The following is a 24,329-nucleotide window of genomic DNA, read 5'->3' on the forward strand; positions in this document are numbered from 1 at the left end:
TTTCAACAAATTCTGGTGACTTAGCATGAAGCATTACCTCTTTAGCACATATCACTCTTTAGCACATACCACTAACATGCAATGTGTTTTCACTTATTTGTCTTTGTTCATTATTTGTTCCCCTCACTAAGGTATTTTTTGTGAGCCTGGCCTTTACATATATACACGTGTGTGTGTGTACATTTTTCCCACTTTTGTTGTCTTGTTTATTGACTGCTTTCACCTTAACATCTAGAACAGGGTCTGGCACATAGTTGCCATTCAATAAATGTTTATTGAATGACTAACTGGAATTAAACGCCCAAATCCTGTCTAAACTGTCTTTAAATTACAGCTCAAAGTTGATCATTTATCAACATCTGATTATAGTTAAAGCCAACACATCTCTCAAACAGAAGCTCATTTGATTCTCCAAAACAATCTCCCTGTTTCCTCTTTTGCTCCTACCACATGGTAGCCAGGGTGACCCTTTTAAAAACCCAAGATATTTCACATTAAATCTCTGTTCAAACCTTCTAATAATTCTGCAGCCCCAGGTAAAACCATAGTCCATACAACAGCCCACTGGGCATATGCATCATCTAGCTCCTTACTATTGTGTCTGGAATTGGTTCCTTCTGGTGAGTTCTTGGTCTCGCTGACTTCAAGAATGAAGCCACGGACACTCGTGGTGAATGTTACAGTTCTTAAAGATGGTGTTTGTTTCAGAGTTAGTTCCTTCAGGTGTTCATGTCTCCAGAGTTTCTTCCTTCCAGTAGGTTTGTGGTCTCGCTTGACTTCAGGAGTGAAGCCGCAGACCTTCTCAGTGAGCGTTACGTCTCTTACAGGAGGCGCGTCTGGAGCTGCTTGTTCCTCCTGGTGGGTTCGTGTTCTCGCTGACCTCAGGAGCGAAGCCGCAGACCTTCCCAGTGAGTGTTACAGCTCATAAAGGTAGTGCGGACCCAAAGAGGGAGGAGCAGCAGCAGAATTTATTGTGAAGAGCCAAAGAACAAAGCTTTCACAGTGCGGAAGGGTACCCCAGCGTGTTGCCAGTGGTGGCAAAGGTGGCCAGCTTTTCTTACCTTATTTGGCCCCGCCCATATCCTGCTGATTGGTCCATTTTACAGAGTGCTGATTGGTCCATTTTTACAGAGTGCTAATTGGTGTGTTTACAAACCTTTAGCTAGACATAGAGCGCTGACTGGTGTGTTTACAATCCTTTAGCTAGACAAAAAAGTTCTCCAAGTCCCCACCTGACCCAGAAGCCCAGCCAGTTTCATCCCTCACTATCATTCTGTATCCAGCTCATACAGCTCTACCCTCATACCCTCTGATCTAGCTGCACCAGGTTATTTGATGTAAAATATGTTCTCACTGAAGGGTTTTTGCACTTGCTTGTCTCTCTGCAGATAATGCTCAATCTCTGTTTTAGCCACGGTTCTGTTCACTAGTCACCCCATCAGAGAATCACTGTTTGATCATTATTTCTAAAATACAGTCTACATTGTTGTCTCTCTGCACACAATGCTTTATTTTTTTTATTATTTTTATCAGCACCTGACATCAAATGACAAAACATTCATATAAAACATATATGCTATATATGTACATATACATCAGCATCTGGTATTGAATGTATACATTTATACATATAAATGTTATATCTACCTCCTCCTAACTATAAGTGCTATTAGTGCAGTGACTGTTTTGTTCATCATTATATCCTGATATTTAGTTCATTGTTAATTGCATTGTAATCTCGTAGCAATTGTTAACTAATAAATGAATGGTATGCTTGTATGTGGGAATATTTTGCATCCATTAAATTGCTTTGCAGACTGACAATCTACAGAAATGCTTAAACTATAATCTTAAGTTAAAAAGCTGTTTTAGGCTATTCTCACACATTTCACTTGAAATATAATTTTCCTTCTGAATGTAACTTTGTAAAACAATATAAATGTAAAGACAGTGAAAAACTGTAGTACGAAGGAAATGTAAAATGTGTTACCTATTTTAACTAGGTAGTGGTAGTCCTCTCTGCCTTGTAGATTTTTTTTTTCTTGCTAGGAGTTATTTGTATCATAACGGCAGAATTTAAAAAACTTTTTAGAGTTAGTATTTGTGTCAGTCAACATCTGAGAGCAGCAATGGAGAGAGCCATATTGCATTTTGGTTAATGAAGCTAATTATTCTTCCATCAGTGAGATCTTCTGAAACACAAATGAAACTTACTAATGTGTTTTGGTTTTTCTCAAGGGCATAGATCCTTATTTTTATGAAATCCTCCCCATGTGGTGATGAGACATTTATTGCACATATGCCCAGAACATCAATCAAATTTCAAATTAAAAAAATGTTTAAGCAATAGCACTAAATTATAATACCAAGTATTATATCATATTTCCTCTTTTTAAGATGACTTTCTCCCACATTGTAACATTTCTGAAATCATGGCAGTAACCTATTTTTCCTAAAAGCTCTTATTAATTTGATGATGCTTCATATAATTGATAGTGTCTTAAAATCTAAAAAGATCAAAGAATAAGTAAAACAGATTTTCACACACACCAAAAAACAAAGATAACAGCTTTCTGGAACAGGTGGTAACAGTTACAGTAAGTCTGATTATGACAAATAGAACTCTTGCTGTTCTCTAGTAGCAGAATAATAGGAAGCCATACATGCATTAAAAATGTAGTCTCAAAGCTCAATAAAATTGCTTCATGTGTTGAAGAACAAAGGCTGATATAGTGGCAAGGGAATCAATATTGGTTTCAACAAATTGAAATTAAAATCTTGGTTTTATCATTTGTTAGCTGGGTGGCAGTGGGTCTGTTACAGTTTTTTAACCTTAGACTTTAGGATAATAAAATATTCCCATAAAATAGTTCCAAGGATTAAATGCAAGAATCTATGCACAGTTACTCAAACACACTAATATATTTTTTTCATCCTTTTGTTTGCTTTCAATACACAATTTTAGTATTGAGACAACTATTTAAAAAATAAGTAATTTAGGACTACCAAAAAAGTCATATCTTTCATTTTAAAGCCTAAGTAGACAGGAAACAACATAATTACCTTGAGTATGCCAGTAGAAAATTTAAAATTTAATCTATAAATCTGTTTTCTAATAATCAATTGTATGCTTTATGTTGAAAACTTACACTGATTCAAGTGGGAATACATTGTCTTTTAAATTTTGTTTGCATATCAGCATCAGTTCAAAACGTAAAGGAACTGACCAAGATAACATAGCAGACTATTATGATCACAACATAAACCTTACAGCTATCTCTGGGAGTAAAAGTTTAATAGCTAAATTATTCCATCTCAGTCATTCTTCTTTACTATAATGTCATTTTATTTTGTTACTCTCTTACATTGTATTGTTTCAGCATCTGAAAATAGATGCTATCCTTCCTGGAGAATTTTCAGTGTGAGTAGATTATTAGTTGGCCTTCACTTACTTGCAACTGTACAAACTTTCTGTACCTTGCTAATAATGGCTTGCCTCAGGATTATCAGAATAGGTGATAATATGGGAGCACATGATAATAATGACCTAAGGTTATTTTCGTCATTTATGTTTTATATGTCATCTCTGATAAATATTGTCTAATTTGAGTCTCACAACAGCTTTTACTACAATTATGCTCAATCTCTGTTTATAAGAAGAAATTAATATCGATATCTCCATTTCTCAAATCAGAAAACTCAGCAAAGATGGTGTGTACCCAAGTAGTAAGTGACAGTGTTGGTACCTGAAACTGGAGCTTTTGACCACCAACAAATTTCGTGATTTAAAAAATTATCCTACAGAAGCTTTCTTGAAGAATAAATTCATGAATGGTCCATACATGGCTTGCTCTGTGGTTAGGACACAATAACAACAAGAACCCAGGCTTATTAATTATTTGGGGTTCCTTTGTTGCCTACTTCTCCCTAGCCCTATTGTTCTAAAGTACTACCACTAGCCAGTAGCAATGAGGGTGCTGGCAGAGCTGTGCTCAGTGAACAACACAGAGAAGCAAAACCTGCAGATAAACTGCTTTCCATTGTATCAGTGTGCCAGTGTTTTCTACTCACCATCTTTCCCTGTAGTCTTCCAATCCTCACCCATCCACCCATGTCATTGAGTGGATAGCTTGTACCAAGCAATACGAGCAAGACAAACATAAATCACAGTTATTACCTAGTGAACACTCATCCAAAGTGCTATGAAAGGAAGGAAGTAGCATCTAAATGACTATGCATTAGGGAGGACTTCAGTAAGACTGATGTTAGAAAGGCAATTCTACGGCTGGGCGCGGTGGGTCACTCCTGTTAAATAATGATTTTACTAATCATTTAACTAATGATTTAACCATTATCCCAGCACTTTGGGAGGCTGAGCTGGGCGGCTGCCTGAGGTCAGGAGTTCGAGACCAGCCTGCCCAACAAGGTAAAACCCCGTCTCTACTAAAAATACAAAAAATTAGCTGGATGTGGTGGTGGGCACCTGTAATCCCAGCTACTTGGGAGGCTGAGGCAGGAGAATCACTTGAACCCGAGGCAGAGGTTGCAGTGAGCCAAGATCATGCCACTGTACTACTGCAGCCTGGGGTACAAGAGCAAAATACCGTCTAAAAAAAAAAAAAAAAAAAGGTAATTCTACTACTTAAGAAGAGTTTTGTTTTAAGCCTTTAAATACTCTACATAAAGGTCCATCATCACAATTTAAATACAAAAGAGAATAATATTTAGATCAGGTCCTCGGTGAGAAAATTAACAAAGCACTAACTCATAACAAGTGAGAAAACTCACAGTGATAAATGACATCACAGAGAGCAAAAAAATGGGTGGATTCTACAGCAGACACTCCAGAGAGGGGTGTGTGTGTGTGTGAGAGAGAGAGAGAGAGAGAGAGAGGGAGAGAGAGAATGCTCTTTCATCCATTTGTCTGTCCTAATCCTAAAAGTATTCTTTAAGCACCTACTATGGGTCAGGTACTATTCTTGATTCTGGTGCTAAAGGTGGCAGCAAGATTGACAGTTTCTGTCTTCTGGAAACACAAAATTGGGGTAAATAACCTAAATAAATAACTTTAGGTAATAAGTATTATGAAGAAAAATCCAAGATGAGGAGACAGAAAGTAAGTCTGATGTGAACCTGGCTTATTTCGGTGTAGAGCCCTAGGATAAGCACATATTTATTGTGAACAAGGAACATAAGATGGTTGAGCTGTCTGCAGCTCGTAAGAAAAAGGAAGCATTAGGAAATGGCCTAGAGAGACCAGACCCAGATTCTGCAAGGTTTCTGAATACCAGAGTGAGTTTAAATTTTAAATGTAATAGGAAACCCTGGAGAGACAGGAGCACAGAAATGATGGGATTTAATCTTCCTTTTATTAAAGCTTTCTGTGACTCCTGCTTGGAAAATCATCTATAAGGAGGCAAGATTTTGAGCAGGGAGATCTGTTAGGAAGTTATTGTACCAGTGTACCAAGAGAAGGTAGCAGATGGACCCAGGTGCAGCAGTGAATGTGGTGAGCAGTAGTCAGATTCTGAATATATTTTGAAAATTGAGGCAAGAGGACCTTATGTGTTCGATAAACAATTGACAAGATTTACAGTGACTGTGAGACTGTCATAACTGAAAAATATGTTCCTTCAGTGTAATTCCCTCATTTCTGTAATCTTAAGTAGGTTAGGAATATTAGAAGAAAGTTATTTCTTATGTCATCTTCATATAAAATGCTACTAAGAAAAAATGAGAATTAGTGGATATTATCTATTGTTATAGAATGAAAGCAAAATCACCATGTACTCTTTGACCATAACTATTTAAAGAAATAAACCAATGAGTATTCCACTGAGCTAAACTATTATGTTTGTAGAAAGCAAATAAATGTTTCAAAACTCTAATATGACCCCATTCCTGAGGAAGTCATTTTATAACATTAGCAAAATGTTGATTTCATAACAAGATTAGACAGATGTGTGTTTGGGTTGGTTGGACTCAAATTATGCTGGTCTTAATGAGCCCTAAATATTTCATTTCTAAGTTACCTGAGTTTATAGCCATATGGGCATGGGAAGAATCAAGCAACAGGCACTTGTTAACGTGGATTACTGTGTCCTTGTCATTTTCCAGCATACTGAGAAGAAAAAAGTAGGCAATGGTAGTGGGGCTTCCAAGATTAATAAATAAAATTATTGCCACACTGGAATTTCAAATTCACTGCTACAAGGATCAGCACTTTCTAGAATAATTTTGTGAGTGTGTGGGGGAGTATGGAATGCTGCTCTGGCTTTGTGAGCTGCTTTATGAAAAGTAGAATTAAAGGCTATGAGATGTCAATAAAAAAAGAAGAAGAGAACAAAAAGAATCAAAACTTTCTGACTCAATTAGCTTTTTAACTAATCATTACCCAAATATATTTTAACATGCAGCTTTATCTTCTCCTTGTACTTTCTGCCTGAAACTTATTAACATCTGACAGAACTAGTGTCTTTGGAAATCATTAACCACTTTTTACCTTAAGGCCTTTGTGTCTACTGTGGTGATTAAAAGAGAAGGCTAGGGATCAAGGCTTCCTGGGTTGAAATCTTAGTTCTCCATTGACTAGCTATGTGACATTTGGCAAATTATTTTCTCTCTTGGTGAATAAGTTTCCTCATCTGTAAAAACGGGCTGTTAATAGTATCTAACTCAAAGGGTGGTTGTGAGAATTAAGTGAGTGAGATAAGGCAGGTAAAGTGTATAATAATAGAGTTCAGTAAATTATTGTTTATCCATTATGCCATAAAAGTCCCCCTGACCTTTTTTTTTTTTTGGCAGAATCCCGCTCTGTTGCCCGGGCTGGAGTGCAGGGGTGTGATCATAGCTCACTGTAGACTCCAACTCCTGGGCTCAAGTGATATTCCCATCTCAGCCTCCTGAGTAGGTGGGACTACAGTCAGGTACCACCATGCTTGGCTAATTATTTTCTTTTTGTAGAAACGGGGTCTCACCACTTTGCTGATGCTGGTCTTAAACCCCTGGGCTTAAGCAATCCTCCTACCTCAGCCTCTGAAGGCGCTGGTATTACAGGCGGGAGCCACCACACCCATCCTAAAATCACTTTTGGTGATCACAGAAATAGCTGTTTAGTGTAAATCTCTCTGGGCCCAGCAGAATTTGGTGTGAAAGATAAGTTTAGTGAGTGACTGAATAAAGCAATGAAAAATATTTGCTGAACCCCCATGATGTGTTAGGAGCTACGATGAAGTTATGCCTTTTTATTTACTTAAAATCCTACTAAGAATGGATCATTGATCCCAATTTACTAGTGAAATCACTAAAGCTCAGAGAGGTTAAGTAATATACTACAGTTACATAGCTAGTGGATATAAGAATAAAGATTTGACCAATGGCTGGCTGGAAAAATAACATTTCTTTCATGATGTATACCCATCCTGTTAGGGAGCCTTAGTAGAAATGTCCTTCTCTGAATCAACAGAGCCATTAATATTTTTTCCTTCATGGTTCTCATTTGGAATAATGAGAAATATCAATCCTCAGTAAAACACTGACCACATGCAGTTAAGTCTGCCTCAGCATTAATATTCTCATGGGGCCGCTCAAAGTGGTTAACTGTAAAAAGCCATTAATAAGATGCATTAGTCAGGAAATTCCCATGCAATAATTAGCCCAATACTCTGCACACTAACGGCAAACTTAGCGAATGTAACTGCTTTGCATTTAAAAGAGAACATGTATTGCCAAAATGCTTACTCATGCTTTATTTAACTGTACTCTTGGTATATTTGACATTATTTTACTTGATTTCTTTTCGAAGATGATTAAAACACTCATATTAGGCTGGGTGTGGTGGCTCACGCCTGGAATCCCAGCATTTTGGGAGGCCAAGGTGGGTGGATTGCCTGAGGTTGGGACTTTGACACCAGCCTGGCCAACATGGTGAAACCCTGTCTCTACTAAAAATACAAAAATTAGCTAGGTGTGGTGGTGCGCGCCTGTAGTCCCAGCTACTCAGGAGGCTGAGGCAGGAGAATCTCTTGAACCTGGCAGGCAGAGATTGCAGTGAGCTGAGATCACGCCACTGCAGTTCAGCCTGGGAGACAGAACAAGACTCTATCTCAAAATAATAATAATAAAATAAAATAATAAAAAACATTCATAGATATGCACCTAACTCTAAAAGAGTATTTCCCAGCCAGGTGTTACATCCAGATGGATTCCTGAAATGCTTAGCGATACTACACAGTTAGCTGGAGACTGTACCTCACCTTCATTATAAAGGCAAACACCTCATCATTTGTATGTATTTTAACTGCAGAAGCTGTGATGTCTTTCTAACTTGAATAAATGACAGACTGATGCTGGGGGATACTAAAATAGTGAATATGAGATACCATGCCTGGAGAGAGATGAATACAGGTCAGCTGGAACAAATAACTGAGACACAAAAGTGATGTGAAAAGAATCATAAAGTTAAGAGCATCCGATTATGTTAAGCATTCAGAGAAAGTGCTTTTTAATAGTTGGAATGGCAAGCTGTCAAAAATAAAATGCAAGGAATTACATGGAAGGTTTTTCAATACAGTGATTGTTATACATTGGTTCTAATTTGGAGGACAGGTTAGTGAAGGGTGCTTTGCAAACTTTCCCACCTGTATGGATATTTTGGAAAAGAAAAACTTCAGGTTCGTTTTTTGTTCTTATTTTTTTTAAAATTAGAAAATAACAGATAATATAGGTTGAGCATCCCAAATCCAAAGTGCTCCAAAATCTGAAACTTTTTGAGTGTTGAAATGACACTCAATGGAAATGCTCACTGGAGCACTTCAGATTTCCGATTTTCAGATTTTGGGATGCTCAGCGAGTAAGTATATGATACAAATATTCTAAAATCAAAAAAAAATTGAAATCTGAAATACTTCTAGTCTCAAGAATTTTGGATAAAAATACTCACTCAACTTGTAGTAATCTTCAGAATTAATTACTACAGGAAAGGCCTTTGTATTCTGAGTGAATTTTTTCTGATGAGATACTCTTTTTGATTCTGCATATGAAATGAACCTGCTGGTCACTGGCTTTCTTTAATTAAAAAACTTAATAAGCCAGCACTGTTTCTGTGCCACACATAAAACAAAAATTATTATAAGAAACGTGACTAATTTGCAATCATTCAGAATGTGATTATAAAAAGCAAAATTCATAGTTTTAAAAGTTATGAAGAGTGACTTAACAATGCCTGTAGAGAAAAGCCAAGTTACAGTTTTTAGGCCAGAAATTCTTTATCCTGGTTGCACTAAATATTTACTGGGCAGGCTGTTAAAAGTATGTATACTAATTTCACTCCCCAGACCAATTAAAACTGATTTTCTGGAACTGTGATCCAGGAAGTATTAAAAAGCCCTCTGGTGATTTGAATGTGTAACCAGAGTTGAGAACTCCTTATGTAGACACTGAGGCCTGGCCACCGATGTATCCGCTACTGAAAACTCAGGGCTTCGTTTCTTCAGGTTATGTATCAAGGCACTGAGGTTGCAAAGTAAGTGCTGGCACATTAGTATCACTTTTTTTTATTAATTCTGGCTTTATTTTATTTCTATTTAATTCATGAAAATGAAAACCCAATTCAAAAGAATTGTATATAGGCAAGCTACAGATTTGAATGTAAAGCTTGCTCAACTGAAGCAAATCTTATGTAACATCAAAAGGCAAAAAAGAAGATAGAGTAAACTTGTCACTGTTATAGGAAAAATAAATAAAATTTATAGTATCCTCTAATGATGGGTCGAGATAGAATCTCTGAGTGTTACTAACATTCTAAATTCTGAGTGTCAAAATTTTATAGATCTTGAAATAGTACTCTATATGTTCTTACTCATAAAAAATTGAAATTTTCAGAATAATGGCAAAAATTGTTATTTTTTATTATGAGATTGTTGCTCATCATAAATCCTCCTATATATTTGAATTCCAAACTATACATTTCTTAATTTCTTAACCTCAGAATATTAAACCCACCCATTACGTTAAAAACCAAACATGAACTTTTTTCTTAAAAAAAAAAAAAATGCTAGTTTTTTTTAGAACACAGTTTACCTTTGGAGAGAGGGATAGGAGTAGTAAATACTGAATATCAACTTACCCAAACAAAAATCGCTGAGGTCAGCAAAAGAACATCTCAGCACAGAGTCGTTTTTATTCTCCTCAGTGTTAACTGAAATAAAATAAGACACTTTGTAGTTTTGGGAAATAAAAGCATAACAGAAAAATAACCATGGTGATAGATGGACAAATGATGGCTAAACGTGAATTTTTTTAACTTAATGAGTTAAAATTAGTTATTTAAAATTTCTCTTTTTTTTTCCTTTTTTTTTTTTTTAGAGACGGGGTCTAGCTCTGTCACTCAGGCTGGAGTGCAATGGCACCATCTCGGCTCACTGCAACCTTCACCTCCCGGGTTGAAGTGATTCTCATGCCTCAGTCTCCTGAGGAGCTGCGACTATAGGCATGCATCATTATGCCTGGCTAACTTTTGTATTTTTAATAGAGACAGGGTTTCACCATCTTGGCCAGGCTGGTCTCGAACTCCTGGCCTCAAGTGATCTGCCCACTTTGGCCTCCCAAAGTGCTGGAATTACAGTCGTGAGCCATTGTGCCCGGCCTAAAATTTCACTTTCGATAAGGGAAAGAAACATCTATATTACATTGTAATACCCTCATCTTCTTGAACAATTTGCCATTTTACATGCTGGACATATTTGTAAGCTAACTACAATATGTAGTGATTTCACAACAGTATTGAAACAGTACTTTTGATATTTTTTAGTTATCCAGAAAAAGAAGTAACCATATGGAGTCATAAGGGAATGCATTCTTATAAGAAAAAGCCACAGAAGGATTGAAAAATAAAAACACAGCTAGGTGCAGTGACTCATGCCTATAATCCCAGGATTTTGGGAGGCCAAGGTGGGTGGATCACAAGGTCAGGAGTTCGACACCAGCCTGACAAACATAATGAAACCCAGTCTCTACTAAAAAATAGAAAAATTAGCCGGGCATGGTGGCGTGTGCCTGTAATCCCAGTACTCAGGAGGCCGAGGCAGGAGAATCACTTGAACATGCATGGGAGGCAGACGTTGCAGTGAGCCGATATTGCACCACTGCACTCCAGTCTAGGTGAGAAAGCGTGACTCCATCTCAAAAAAAAAGAAAAAGAAAAACACACCCTAACCACCGCACAACAGGGAACATGGTTGTATTCAAATTCTTAACTCTTATTAAAAGGAGTTGTCTAAAGAGATAGTGTGTGTCTTAGTGGGCAAATGTGTATAGGAGAGTGCCTAAGGGTAGCCACACCGTTTCTTTGTGTGGCACCTAGCTGGTATGTCTCTCAAATTCAGCCCTTGCACACCAGCCTTGGATTGCCAAAATCTTTATGCAACCAAATCTTCACTGCTTTATTGTCAGTTGTAAAGTCTTCAGCTTTTATTTTTAGAAAACCGAGTTTACTATTGCTGACATTTTCTATTTGAATACTGGTTATAAGTTCTCGCCAGGAATGTTACTCATCAACAAGAGGGATGCAAATAGTGGCCAAATGCACCAGTGATTCATGTAGCTGGGACTTTCACTGCGAACAAATATTAGGTCCAGACTCCATGGGATTGGCCACCTTCTAGGCAAGGAAGAGATAAAACACATCTGGCCAACAAATGGCATGGTGTATTGGTCTCCTTTCTATGCCAGCCTCCTTCCTGAAGAGCTCTATAAAACTGGTCCAATGGAAAAAGGAAGGAAAGGACTATTTGGAAAACGTAGATTTTATAAATTGAACAAGAAAATAGGAATTGTTGCTCACCTTGCTCTGCTTTGTCAGTGGAGATCAAGGTTATAGATGTGGGAGCCTGAGATTCACTCTCTGTTGACTGGAAGAGGGAGGTAGACTGGCTCAAGCTCTTCGAGTAAGCGTAACTCTGGGCGAGGCAAGGCAGGGACCTCCGAGACGGTTTTAACGAAGTTTCTTTTGTTATCTCGCTCTTGCTTATATTCATACCTGCAAATCCAAAATGTTGAGTTTTAGCAATAAAAAAATCAATCAGTAGAGGTCAATAAAAAGTTTTAATTCGTGTGATACCTGTTTCAGGAATGAACTATTGAAAAGCACCACCTAGATATTAGAAATAATTGAGTTAGTTTTGTTTCTATTTTGTCAGGGAGACTGTTTGAGATTTTCGTTAAATAGTTCTGAGACATAAATATCTGTTTCCTGTTTGAGCTTTCACCACTCTTTTAAAAGTTCTGTGAAAAAAGAAACTGATGTTTAAGTTCATTTGGGGAATTATGACAACAATTATTTGGATACTCTTTGAATAAAACTTACGATTTAGGCTTTCAAATAGCAAAATAAATAAAACCTAATACATAAACATTCAAATTACTAAATGGCGCCCTGCTTTCTACACCCTCCCCTCCCTTAAACACACACATAATATTGTAGCAGCGACTTAGAGGCTGGAAAGAGATAGCATAACATAGTATAAAAACTGGGCAGCAAGCAGGGATCAAGACACCAACCCTGTGCTTAGTGTTAGAATCACTTCCCTCATGTGCGGTCTCATCTGCCAGAATAAAGAATGCCCTTCAACCAAACTCGGCCTCCAAAAGTGGAAGTCCCGCTATACTGTGTGATCCAGGAAAGAATGGCTCCACTTCCCCATCTCTATTCCTCTTCATCCCATAATGTCAATCCCAGGTCATTCCTCTCCCTTGGCACTCTAAACCCCAATGTCTCTGGACACTGTTATTTCTAACATCTCCCACCCAGACTCTTTCACTATGTCCTTTGGGAACTCACATAAAACATCAGAAAATCCACTTAATATCCTCCTTAGATTTTTCTGTGGATCACCCATTTCCCTCCATAATTTCGTCCAAACCTGGCACTGCCCCATATCCCCCCAGTGACGCTGCTTTTCTTGCAGCTGCCTTCAGTGGAGGCTCTTTTCTCTTCCACAACCTCATATCAACTTTACTTGAGGTGGAGTAGATATCCTTCTTGTACCTAATTGCCTGTCTCAGTCATTCTTCATGCTTCCTCTCTAAAAATCAGTATTCAAATTCCTGTCATTAAACTATTCTTCTAGTCTTCTTTATTACTGTCATTTTCCTTTACCACTTCCAGGTTATTTCCCATCATTTAAAAAGAAGTTAGCTTTTAACACTACTCTTTTGCTTATTTTCTGCTTAACACCCACTGTCATTCATATTATATATTTTGTTTTATTTCTGTATACCTCCCTAGAATGCAAGCTCTATAATGACACATGAGCCAAATAAAACATTTTCTTTACAAATTATCCAGTCTCAAGTAGTGTGTTATTACCTGAGACTGGATAATTTATAAAGAAATACATTATCAATGTGAAAACAGACTATGGTAAATTGTACGAAGCTGCTTGATCGTAAATAACTCCCTAAAAAGTTTCTTATTGACACCTGACTTGAGAAGTTGGCTATGCATGCTGTCTGCATAATGTGAATAAAACTATGAAACACCCCCCACCTAGTGTTGTGTTTGGACTTCACATTACATAAGGCAAAGGGACTTTTTATTGTGGAGTGCCTATTACATGTCAGGCTTTGTGGTTGGTGCCTTTATTTACTCACTTTGAGGATATTTATGTATTTTACATAAGCAAATTACATGAAATATTCTCATTTTAAGAGGTTTTAAATTATAGAAGTAAACAGATTTAAAAAGTAAAATTAGTTTTACTTGATTCTTAAATTCCAGTCTCTTCTCTAAATGAAATGAATGTTATCAGTTTATTGGTCTTTGTCTATGTATTCAAATATGTAACTATAAAAATAGTTTTCTTACAGAAATGAAATTATAGGCCGGGCGTGGTGGCACACACCTGTAATCCCAGCACTGTGGGAGGCCGAGGCGGGGGGATCACGAGGTCAGGAGATTGAGACCATCCTGGCTAACACGGTGAAACCCCGTCTCTACTAAAAAATACAAAAAACTAGCCAGGCGTGGTGGCGGGTGCCTCTGGTCCCAGCTACTCGGGAGGCTGAGGCAGGAGAATGGCGTGAACCCGGGAGTCGGAGCTTGCAGTGAGCCGAGATCGTGCCACTGCACTCCAGCCTGGGCGACAGAGCGAGACTCCGTCTCAAAAAAAAAAAAAAAAATTATAGTTTGTCACATTATATAATATGTCTTAGGTGTTTTTTCCATCTCAGTACATGCACATCTATCCCAGACTTTTTAATTTAAATATCTTTAAAAGCTTTGAGATACAACTCATATACCATAAAATTGACTCCTTTAAGTATACAATTTAGCTGTTTTTAGTATATGCAGAGTTGTGTAAACATCACTCTATGTGGCTTTAAAATGCTCCAAAAAGAAACATCATACCTATTAACAGCCAATTCCCATTCCCTCTTTAGCTCAGTCTCTGGAAACTACTAACCTAATTTCTTACCTCCATGCATTTGCCTATTTTCTCCCTCTGTATGGGTTGTCTTTGCATTTTCATGATTGTGTTCTTGGAAACACAATGCTTTTAATTTTGATGAAGTTCAATTTATCTATTTTTTTCTTTAGTTGTTTGTGCTTTAGGTGCTGTATCTATGAAACCATTATCTAATTCAAGGTCATGAAGATTTACTCCTATGTTTTTCTCTAAGAGTTTTATACTTTTTTTCCCACATTTAGGTTATAATCCACTTGTAGCTAATTTTGTACATGGTATGGAGGTGGGCTGCAACTTTATTCTTTCCCATGTGGATATCCAGTTGTTCCTGTACAAGTTGTTGAAAATGCCATCGACTTGTCTTGGCACCCTTGTCTACAATCAATTATCCATAAATTTATGGGTTCATTTCTGAATTCTCAATTCTAACCCACCATTCTATATGTCTACTCCTATGCCAAAACCACAATGTCTTTAGTATTGTAGCTTTGTAGTAAGTTTTAAAATCAGAAAATGTGAGTTCTTTACTTTTGTTGTCTCTTTCCACGATTGCTTTGGCTATTCTTAGTCTTTTGTATTTCTATATAAATTTAAGGATCAACTTGTCAATTTATGCAAAAAAAGGTAGCTATGATTTTTTTGTTTTTGTTTTTGTTTTGTTTTGTTTTTTTGAGATAGACTTTTGCTCTTGTTCCCCAGCCTGGAGTGCAGCGGCACAATCTTGGCTCACTGCAATTTCTGCCCCTTAGGTTCAAGCCATTCTCCTGCCTCAGTCTCCTGAGTAGCTGGGATTATCCTGCCACCATGCCCAGCTATTATTATTTTTTTTTTTTGTATTTTTAGTAGAGACAGGGTTTCACCATGTTGGCCAGGCTGGTCTTGAACTCCTGACCTCAGGTGATCCACCTACTTCAGCTTCCCAAAGCGCTGGGATTACAGGCATGAGCCACTGAGCCTGGCCGCCAGCTGTGATTTTGATAGGGATTCCATTGAATCTATAATCACTTCGGCAGGAGTACTGCTGTCCACTAGGTGACCTGCAAATATTTTCTCTTAGTCTGTAGCCTATATTTTCATTCTCTTACTCGTGTCTTTCAAAAAAGCAGAAGTTCTTAATTTTGACAAAATCTATGCTGTGATTGTTTTATGGTTCATGCTTTTAGTCAGGTGTTTTAAACTTTTCTTTATATAAGTTTTGCATATTGGTTAGCTCCTGCTCTCTTTTAGCTATTGTAAATGCGTGTTTCTTTCCCATTGTATTGACAGTATAAATAGCCAGTTGGATTATTTTAAACAAGTGAGTAAAATACTGGTTTAGCACTGAGGTGTAAATATTTTTTTCAAGCTAAGAATGTACTACTCACTTTCTAGTTTTTTTTTGTTGTTGTTGTTGTTCAGTAGTGTGTTGATTTTTTTCAGTTTATATAATTTTATTCCTTAGCTATCTTATTATGTTGAGTTCCATTAATGGATTTTCTAAAGGTAAATCCTCTTTTCATTTCCAGAAAACAAAAACAGAACATACTTTGTCATGATTAATTGTTTTAAATATGTTAAATTCTAATTCCCAGTATTTTATTAGGCTTTTTGTAATAATACTCATACATGAGTTATGTGTGTGTATGTGTTTAAATCAGACTTATGCACATTCTCACTTATAAGTGGGAGCTAAGCACTGAGCATACATGAACACAAACATGGGAGGAAGAGACACTGCGGACTACTAGAGGGGTGGAGAAAGATGTGGGTTGAAAAACTACCTATGGAGGGGCTGGCCAAGACAGCCAATTAGAAGCAGCTAGTGTGCCCCACACTCATGGAGAGAAATGGAAGGGGAAATAAACACAGCACCTATAACTGAAACACTCAGGTATACACATTGGGATTCATCAAGAAAACAAGTCGACCAATGGAGAATGGAGAAAATCAAGACAGGATGACTAACTGACTACCCACCCTCGAGTGACACAGAGCCAGGGGAGCCTCCCACTCTCAGGGAAGCAGTGAGTGAGTGCATGACCCCAGGGACCCACTCTTCTCTCACGGATCTTTGCAACCCTCAGGTTAGGAGATCCCCTTGTGAACCCACTCCAATAGGACCTTCATTCTGACAGGCAGAGCTATGTGGAGTCTCGGCCGAGCAGCCACTTGGGCACATGTGGAGCCCCAGGAGCTTTTGATACCTAGGCTTCCTGGAAAAACTGGCTGCAACTCCAGCAAAGTGGGAGATTAGACCCTTGTACATACCCCTAGGAAAGGAGCTGAGTCCATGGGGCTGAGCAGTGATTGGCTGCAGGCCCCTCTTTCACAGCACCTTGCAGGGTAAGACCCACTGGCTTGGAACCCCAGCCTGCCACAGGTAGCAGTGTTACACCCCTCTGAGACGGAGCTCCCAGAGGGAGGGGTAGGCTGCCATCTTTGCTGTTTGGCAGACTTAGCTGTTGAAGCCTTCTGGCTCTGGGGAATCCAAGGTGACTAGGGACTGGAGCTGTCCCGTGGAATACTGCAGCAGTTCTACAAAGAAGCAACCAGACTTTTTCCACCACTGAGCAGAATCTCCTAATCGAGGTCTATAACCACCCCTGCCAGTGTTTTCCAGCCAGCAACTGTTCCAAAGCTCCCTGAGACAGAACTTCCAGAGAGAGGGGAGGACTGCCATCTTTGTTCTTTCACAGTATTAGCCATTGTTACCTTTGAGCTTTGTAGAGTGTGAGGCAACAAGAGGCTGAAGTGGACGCCCAACCCAGCTCTATGAAAAAGTGGCCAGACTGCTTTTTTATGCAGGTCCCCAATCCTATTCCTCATCACTGGGTGGAAGCTCCTGACCAACATCCCCAACCACCCCTGCCAGTGTGTTGGGGCTGGCAGCGGGTCCATACCTCCCTAGGATGGAGCTGCCAGAGGGTGGGGCAGGCCACCATCTTTACTGTTTTGTAGCCTTCACTGTTAATACCTTCAGGTAATGGGAAATTGGAGATGATTAGAGACCAGAGCAGATCCCCAAACATATTGTAGCAGCCCTGTGGAAAAATGGCCAGACTGTTGGTTATGTGGGCCCCTGATCCAGTATCTCCTCACTGGGTCCACCCCCTGCTGGGACTATCGAGCCAGTAGCAGCTTTGTAACTCCCTGGGACAAAGCTGCTGGCACGAGAGGCAGGTTACCATCTTTGCTGTCTCACAGCACTAGCCCTTGCTATCTCCAGGTTGTGGAGAATCCACGGGAACAGTGACTGCTCTGGTCCCTTGGCACAGAGCACTCATCTAATGGAAAAGTGGTCAGACTGTTCTCAACGCAGGTCCCAGTCCTCACTTCTCACTGAGCAGGACTGCCTGACCTGCGACTTCAGTGCAACCTCCCTGCCCCCACCTGACCACCTCAATCAGAGGCAGCCTAGCAGTTAAAGGAACAACCACACACAGAGATGAGAAAGAACCAATGCAAGAACTCCAGCAACTTAAGGGGTCAGGGTGTTTTATGTCCTCCGGTCAAACTAGTTCTCCAACAAGGGTTGTTAACCAGGTTGAGTTGACTGAAATCACAGAAATAGAATTTAGAATATGAACAAGAACAAAGATCATCAAGATTCAGGAGAATGGGAAAACCCAATCCAGGAAACTAAGAATCACAATAAAACGATACAGGAGTTGACAGGTGAAATAGCCAGTATAAAGAAGAACCTAAATGATCTGATAGAGCTGAAACACTACAATAATTTCACAATGCAGCAGCAAGTATTAACAGTAGAATAGACCAAGCTGAGAAAATGACGTCAGAACCCGAAGACTTAAATAAGACAGTCAGACAAAAGTAAAGAACAAAGAATTAAAAAGAGTGAACAAAACCTGATAAATGTGGGATTATGTCAAGAGGCCAAATCTATGAATCACTGGCATCCCTAAAAGGGATGAGGAGAAAGCAAACAACTTGGAAACATATTTCAGGGTATTGTCCATGAAAATCTCCCCAACCTTGCTAGAGAGACCAATAGTCAAATGCAGGAAATACTGAGAACACCTGGAAGATTCTACACAAGATAATCTCCAAGAAACATAATCATCAGATTTTCCAAGGTTTAAATGAAAGAATGTTAAAGGCAGCTAGGGAGAAAGGGCAGGTCACCTGCAAAGGGAACTCCATCAGGCCAACAGTGAACCTTTCAGCAGAAACCATACAAGCCAGAAGAGATTGGAGCCTGTATTCACGTTCTTAAAGAAAAAAAGAATCTTTAACCAAGAATTTCATATCCGGATCGAAAAAGACCAAGAAGGGCATTACATAATGGTAAAGAATTCAATTCAACAAGGCAATATCCTAAATATTTATGCACCCAAAATAGGAGTGCCCAGACTCATAAAGCAAGTTCTTAGAGACCTACAGAGAGACTTCAATTTCCATACTATAATAGTGGAGACTTTAATACTACACTGACAGTATTAAATCATCAAGGCAGAAAATTAACAAAGATATTCAGGACCTGAACTCAACACTGGACCAAATGGATCTGACAGATATTTACAGAAGTCTCCACCCCAAAACAACAGAATATACATTCTTCTCATCACTATATGGCACATACTTTAAAACTGACTACTCAACTGACCATATAACAACTCTCAGCAAATGTATAAGAACCAGAATGATACCAAACACACTCTTGGATCACAGCAAAATAAAAATAAAAATCAAGACTTAAAAAATTGCTCAAAACCATTCAATTACATGAAAATTAAACAACCATTTTCCAGAATGACTTTTAGGTAAGTGAAGGCAGATATCAAGAAGTTCTTTGAAAGTATTGAGAAAAAAGATACAACATATCAGAGTATCTTGGACACAGCTAAGGCAGTGTTAGAAGGGAAATTTATAGCACTAAATGCCTACATCAATAAGTTAGAAAGATCCCAAATTAACAACCTAACATCACAACTAAAAGAACTAGAGAAGCAAGAGTAAACCAACCCCAAAACTAGCAGACAAGAAATAAACAGAATCAGAGGTAAACCGAAGATCGAGACATACACCATTCAAAAGATCAATGAATCCAGGAGTTTGTTTTTTGAAAAAATTAATGATCTACATAGGCCAATAACTAGAATAATAAAGAAGAAAAGAGACAAGATTCATATAAACACAGTTAGAAATGAGAAAGGAAATGTTGCACAGAAATACTGACTCCACAGGAATGCAAGTAACCATCAGAGAGTACTAATGAACACCTCTAGGCACACAAACTATAAAACCTAGAAGAGATGAATAAGAGGGGACACATACACCCTCCCAAGACTGAATTAAGAAGAAATTGATTCCCTGAACAGACGTGCATCAACAGAACAACTGATTTCCTGAACAGACCAATACTACAAAATTGAATCAATAATAAATAACCTGACAACCAAGAAAAACCCAGAATCAGATGGATTCACAACCACATTCTACCAGATGGATAAAGAAGAACTGGTAGCATTCCTACTGAAACTATCAAAAAATTGAGGAGGAAGGATTCCTCTCCAACTCATTCTGTGAGGTCAGCATCATCCTGATACCAAAATCTGGTAGAGGCATAACAAAAAAGATCAGATAACTTCAGGCCAATATCCCTGATGAACATTGATGCAAAAATCCTCAACAAAATCCATGCAAACTGAATACAGCAGCACATCAGAAAGCTAATCTACCATGATTAAGTAGGCTTTATCCCTGGGATTCAAGGTTAGTTCAACTTGCAAATCAATAAATAAGACTCATCACATAAACAGAGCTAAAGACAAAAATCACATTTTATAAAATTATCTCAATAGATGCAGAAAGGCTTTCAAGAGAATTCAATATTCCTTCATGTTAAAAACTCTCAATAAACTAGGCAGTGAAGAAATATACTTCAAAATAATAGCCATCTATGACAAACCCACAGCCAACACCATACTGAATTGGCAAAAGCTGAAAGTATTCCCCCTTGAAAACAAGCACAAGACAAGGATGCCCTCCTCACCACTCCTACTCAACCCAGTATTGGAAGTCCTGGCCAAAAAAAATCAGGCAAGAGAAAGAAATAAAGGGAATTGAAACAGGAAAAGAGGAAGTCAAATTATCCCTATTTGCTGATGACATGATTCTATATGTAGGAAACTCCATAGTCTCAGCCCTAGAGCTGATAAACAATTTTAGTAAAGCTCCAGCATACAAAATCAACATACAAAACTCACTAGCATTCCTATACACTAACACCAGACAAGGAACACAATCCCTTTCACAATTGCCACATAAAAAATACCTAGGAATACAGCTAATCAGAGAGGTGAAAGATCTCTACATGGAGAATTACCAAACACTGTTCAAAATCAGAGACAACACAAATGCAAAAGCATTCCATGCTCAGGGATAGAAAGAATCATTATCATTAAAATGGCCATACTTCACAAAGCAATTTAGAGACTCAGTGCTATTTCTATCAAACTACCAATGATATTCTTCATAGAATTAGAAAAAACAATTTTAAAATTCATACGGAACCAAAAAAAGAGCCCAAATAGCCAAGGCAACCCTAAGCAAAAAGAATAAAGCTGGAGGCATCATGATACCCGACTTCAAACTATACTTCAGGACTACAGTAACCAAAATAGCATGGTACCAGTACAAAAACAGACTTATGGACCAAAGGAACAGCATAGAGAAGCTGAAATTAGGGCACAAACCTACAACCATCTGATCTTCAAAAGCTGACAAAAACACACAATGGGGAAACGACTCCCTATTCAATAAATGTTGCTGCGATAACTGGCTAGACATAAGCAGAAAACTGAAACTGGACCCTTTCCTTATACCATAAACAAAAATCAACTCAAGATGGATTAAAAACTTAAACATAAAACTCAAAAGTATAAAAACCCTGGAAGACAACCTTGCCAATACCATTATGTATAATGGTATTGGAACTGGCAAAGTTTTATGATGAAGATGCCAAAAGCAATCATACCGAAAGCAAAAAATTGGCAAATGGGATGTAATTAAACTTCTTCGCAGGGAAAGAAATGATCAAGGGAGTCAACAGACAACCTACATAATGGAAGAATATATTTACAAACTATGCATATCACAGAGATCTAATATCCAGCATCTATAACGAACTTAAACTATTTTACAAGAAAAATTCAGATACCCCCATTAAAAAGTGGGCAAATGACATGAACAGACACTCTTCAAAAGAAGATATACATGTGGCCACCAATTATGTGGAAAAAAGCTCAAAACCACTGATCATTAGAGTAATGCAAATCAAAACCACAAGGAGACACCATCTTACATCAGTCAGAATAGTTATTATTAAAAATGTCAAAAAATAACAGATGCTGGAAAGGTTGTGGAGAAAAACGAACACTTTTACACTGTTGGTGGGAGTGTAAATTAGTTCAACCCCTGTGAAAAGCAGTTTGGTGATTCCTCAAAGAGCTAAAAAAGAATTATTCAGACAAGCAATGCCATTACTGGGTATATACCCAAAAGAATATAAATTATTTTACTATAAAGACACATGCATGTGAATGTTCTTTGCAGCACTACTCACAATAGCAAAGACAAGGAATCAAATTAAATGTTCATCAACGCTAGACTGGATAAATAAAATGTAAAATGTGGTACATATACACTATGGGATACTACACATCCATAAAAAGAACAAGATCATGTCCTTTTCAGGAACATGGATGGAGCTGGAGGCCCTCATTTTTAGCAGTCTAACACAGGAACAGACAAACATCACTTGTTCTCACTTGTAAGTGGGAGCTGAACAATGAGAACATATGGATACAGAAGGGAATCGACGTTGAGGTCTACCTGAGGGTGGAGGATGGCAGAGGGAGACAAACAGAAAAATAACTATTGGGTAGTAGGCTTAGTACCTAGGTGGCAAAATAATCTGTACAACAAACCTATGTGACACCAGTTTACCTCTGTAACAAACCTACACATGTACCCCTGTATCTAAAATAAAAGTTAAAGAAAAGAAAAACTACCTGTTGGGCACTGCTCACTAGCTGAGTTATGGGGGCCATACCCCAAACCTCAGCATCATGCAATATAACCACGTAACAAACTTGCACATGTACCTCTGTTATCCAGTATAAAAGTTGAAATTAAATAAACAAATCTGGTTTAGGCTTCAAAGTTCTACATGGTTCATAAAAAGAATTTAGATATTTTCCTACGTTTTTAGGAGCTAGCACTATACTGCCCAGTACAATAACCATCAGTCACATAAGATCTTATAACTTTAAAAATTACAATTAAATAAGTTAAAAATTCAGTTCCTTAGTCATCGTAGCCACATTTCAAGTGCTCATTCAATAGCCATATGTGACTGATGACGACCACACTGAACATCACAGACGTCAAATATTTCTACTGCCAGAGAGTTCTGGATATCACTGACCTACAAGTCAGTTAGCAATGAAACTCTCTGATCCTTACAGTTTGGTAGCTTCCCCTATGAACAAATCCGCACATGGTTGTGGGTGCAATTTCTTGAAAATTTTTGTTTCCTACACATCTGTTTAAACATTATAATGCCACTGAAGTCAATTTGGACAGAAAGTATCTCCCCATTTTAGCTTTCAAATGGATTTGCATAGAGTTATTTCTCCTTTGTCATTTCTTATTTTGTATATCTGTGATTACTCCTTTTATATTATACTAAACAATGGTTTAACTGTTTCATTTATTTTTTTTCCCCAAAAGAGCAGTACTTTATTTATTGCTTTGCTGTCTTCTATTTCATTAACTTCTTTTTTTCCTTTTTCTTGGTATTTGTTTTGTAATTATTCTGGTAACTTCTTGAGTTAGGAATTCGAATTTTTAATGTACTTCCTTCCATTTTTATTGATGTCAAGTATTTAAAGCTATAAATAATCTTCCTGAAGGCACTTTAATTGTATGTCCCAATTCTGGTACTTGATGTTTTTATCATTATGGTTTAGAATTGTACAATTTCAGTTTGTTTTCCTTTTTCAAATAAGAGTTGTTTAGGTTTCTAAATTTCAAGGTAGAAGATTATTTGCAAGGATATAAGATTTAATATGCATACACAAAAACACATATGTAGACACATACATATATATGATCTACCTTATATGATCTACCTTATCCATTAAAGCCTTTAAGATTTTTACTTTTTTTTTTTTTTAAACAGAGCCTCGCTCTGTTGCTTGGGCTGGAGTGCAGTGGTGCAATCTTGGCTCACTGCAAACTCTGCTTCCTGGATTCAAGTGATCCTCCTACCTCAGCCTCTCAAGTAGCTGGGATTACAGTTGAGCATCATCATGCCTGGTCAATTTTTTTTAATTTTTTATTTTTGTGTGTGTGTGTTTTTGTTAGAGTCTGGGTTTCGCCATGTTGGCCAGGATGTTCTCGATCTCAAACTCCTAGCCTCAAGAGATATCCCCGCTTTGGCCTCCCAAAGTGCTGAGGGTTATACTTTTACTTTTTGTCCTCTTGGTCTGTCTTGCCATGAAAGAAGTGTGTTAACTTTCTATTAGTGTGTTAGTATCTATCTATTTGCATTTCCTATAATTCTATTTTATGAAGACAGGTACTTTGTAATTGATACTGATTTATTTATAACTATTACATTTTCATCGTGAATTTTAAGCATTGTCATCTTTAAGCATCAGGTGGCTTCTTTGTCTTGTTTAATGAATCTTAGCCTGAATTTTACCTTGTCCAGTATCAGAACTGCAACCTTTCTTTCTGATTCACTTTTTTATGTATGTCTCCTGTATACAGCACAGAGTGGGTTTTACTTTGAATACAATCTAAATGTTTTATTCTTTTAATAGGTGGGTTAAATCCATTTACATTTATTAATATAAA

At 37.8% G+C, this 24,329-nt stretch overlaps 1 protein-coding gene across 2 annotated transcripts in view; it reads right to left on the bottom strand.

Annotated features, from left to right (window-relative positions):
- Window positions 1-24,329, bottom strand: part of ANO3 (anoctamin 3) — a 356,947-nt gene that overhangs the window by 216,091 nt on the left and 116,527 nt on the right. For both annotated transcript variants that reach the window (XM_025356153.1, XM_025356152.1), the window contains exons 2-3: window positions 11,843-12,037; window positions 10,127-10,198 (exon numbers count right to left, since the gene is read on the bottom strand). In XM_025356153.1, the coding sequence (XP_025211938.1) occupies window positions 10,127-10,198; window positions 11,843-12,035 (265 nt within the window). In that variant the 5' untranslated portion in view covers window positions 12,036-12,037. The remainder of the gene's footprint in view (window positions 1-10,126; window positions 10,199-11,842; window positions 12,038-24,329) is intronic.

The sequence above is a fragment of the Theropithecus gelada genome, chromosome 14 (genome assembly GCF_003255815.1).
Source record: "Theropithecus gelada isolate Dixy chromosome 14, Tgel_1.0, whole genome shotgun sequence".
Lineage (NCBI taxonomy): Eukaryota > Metazoa > Chordata > Mammalia > Primates > Cercopithecidae > Theropithecus > Theropithecus gelada.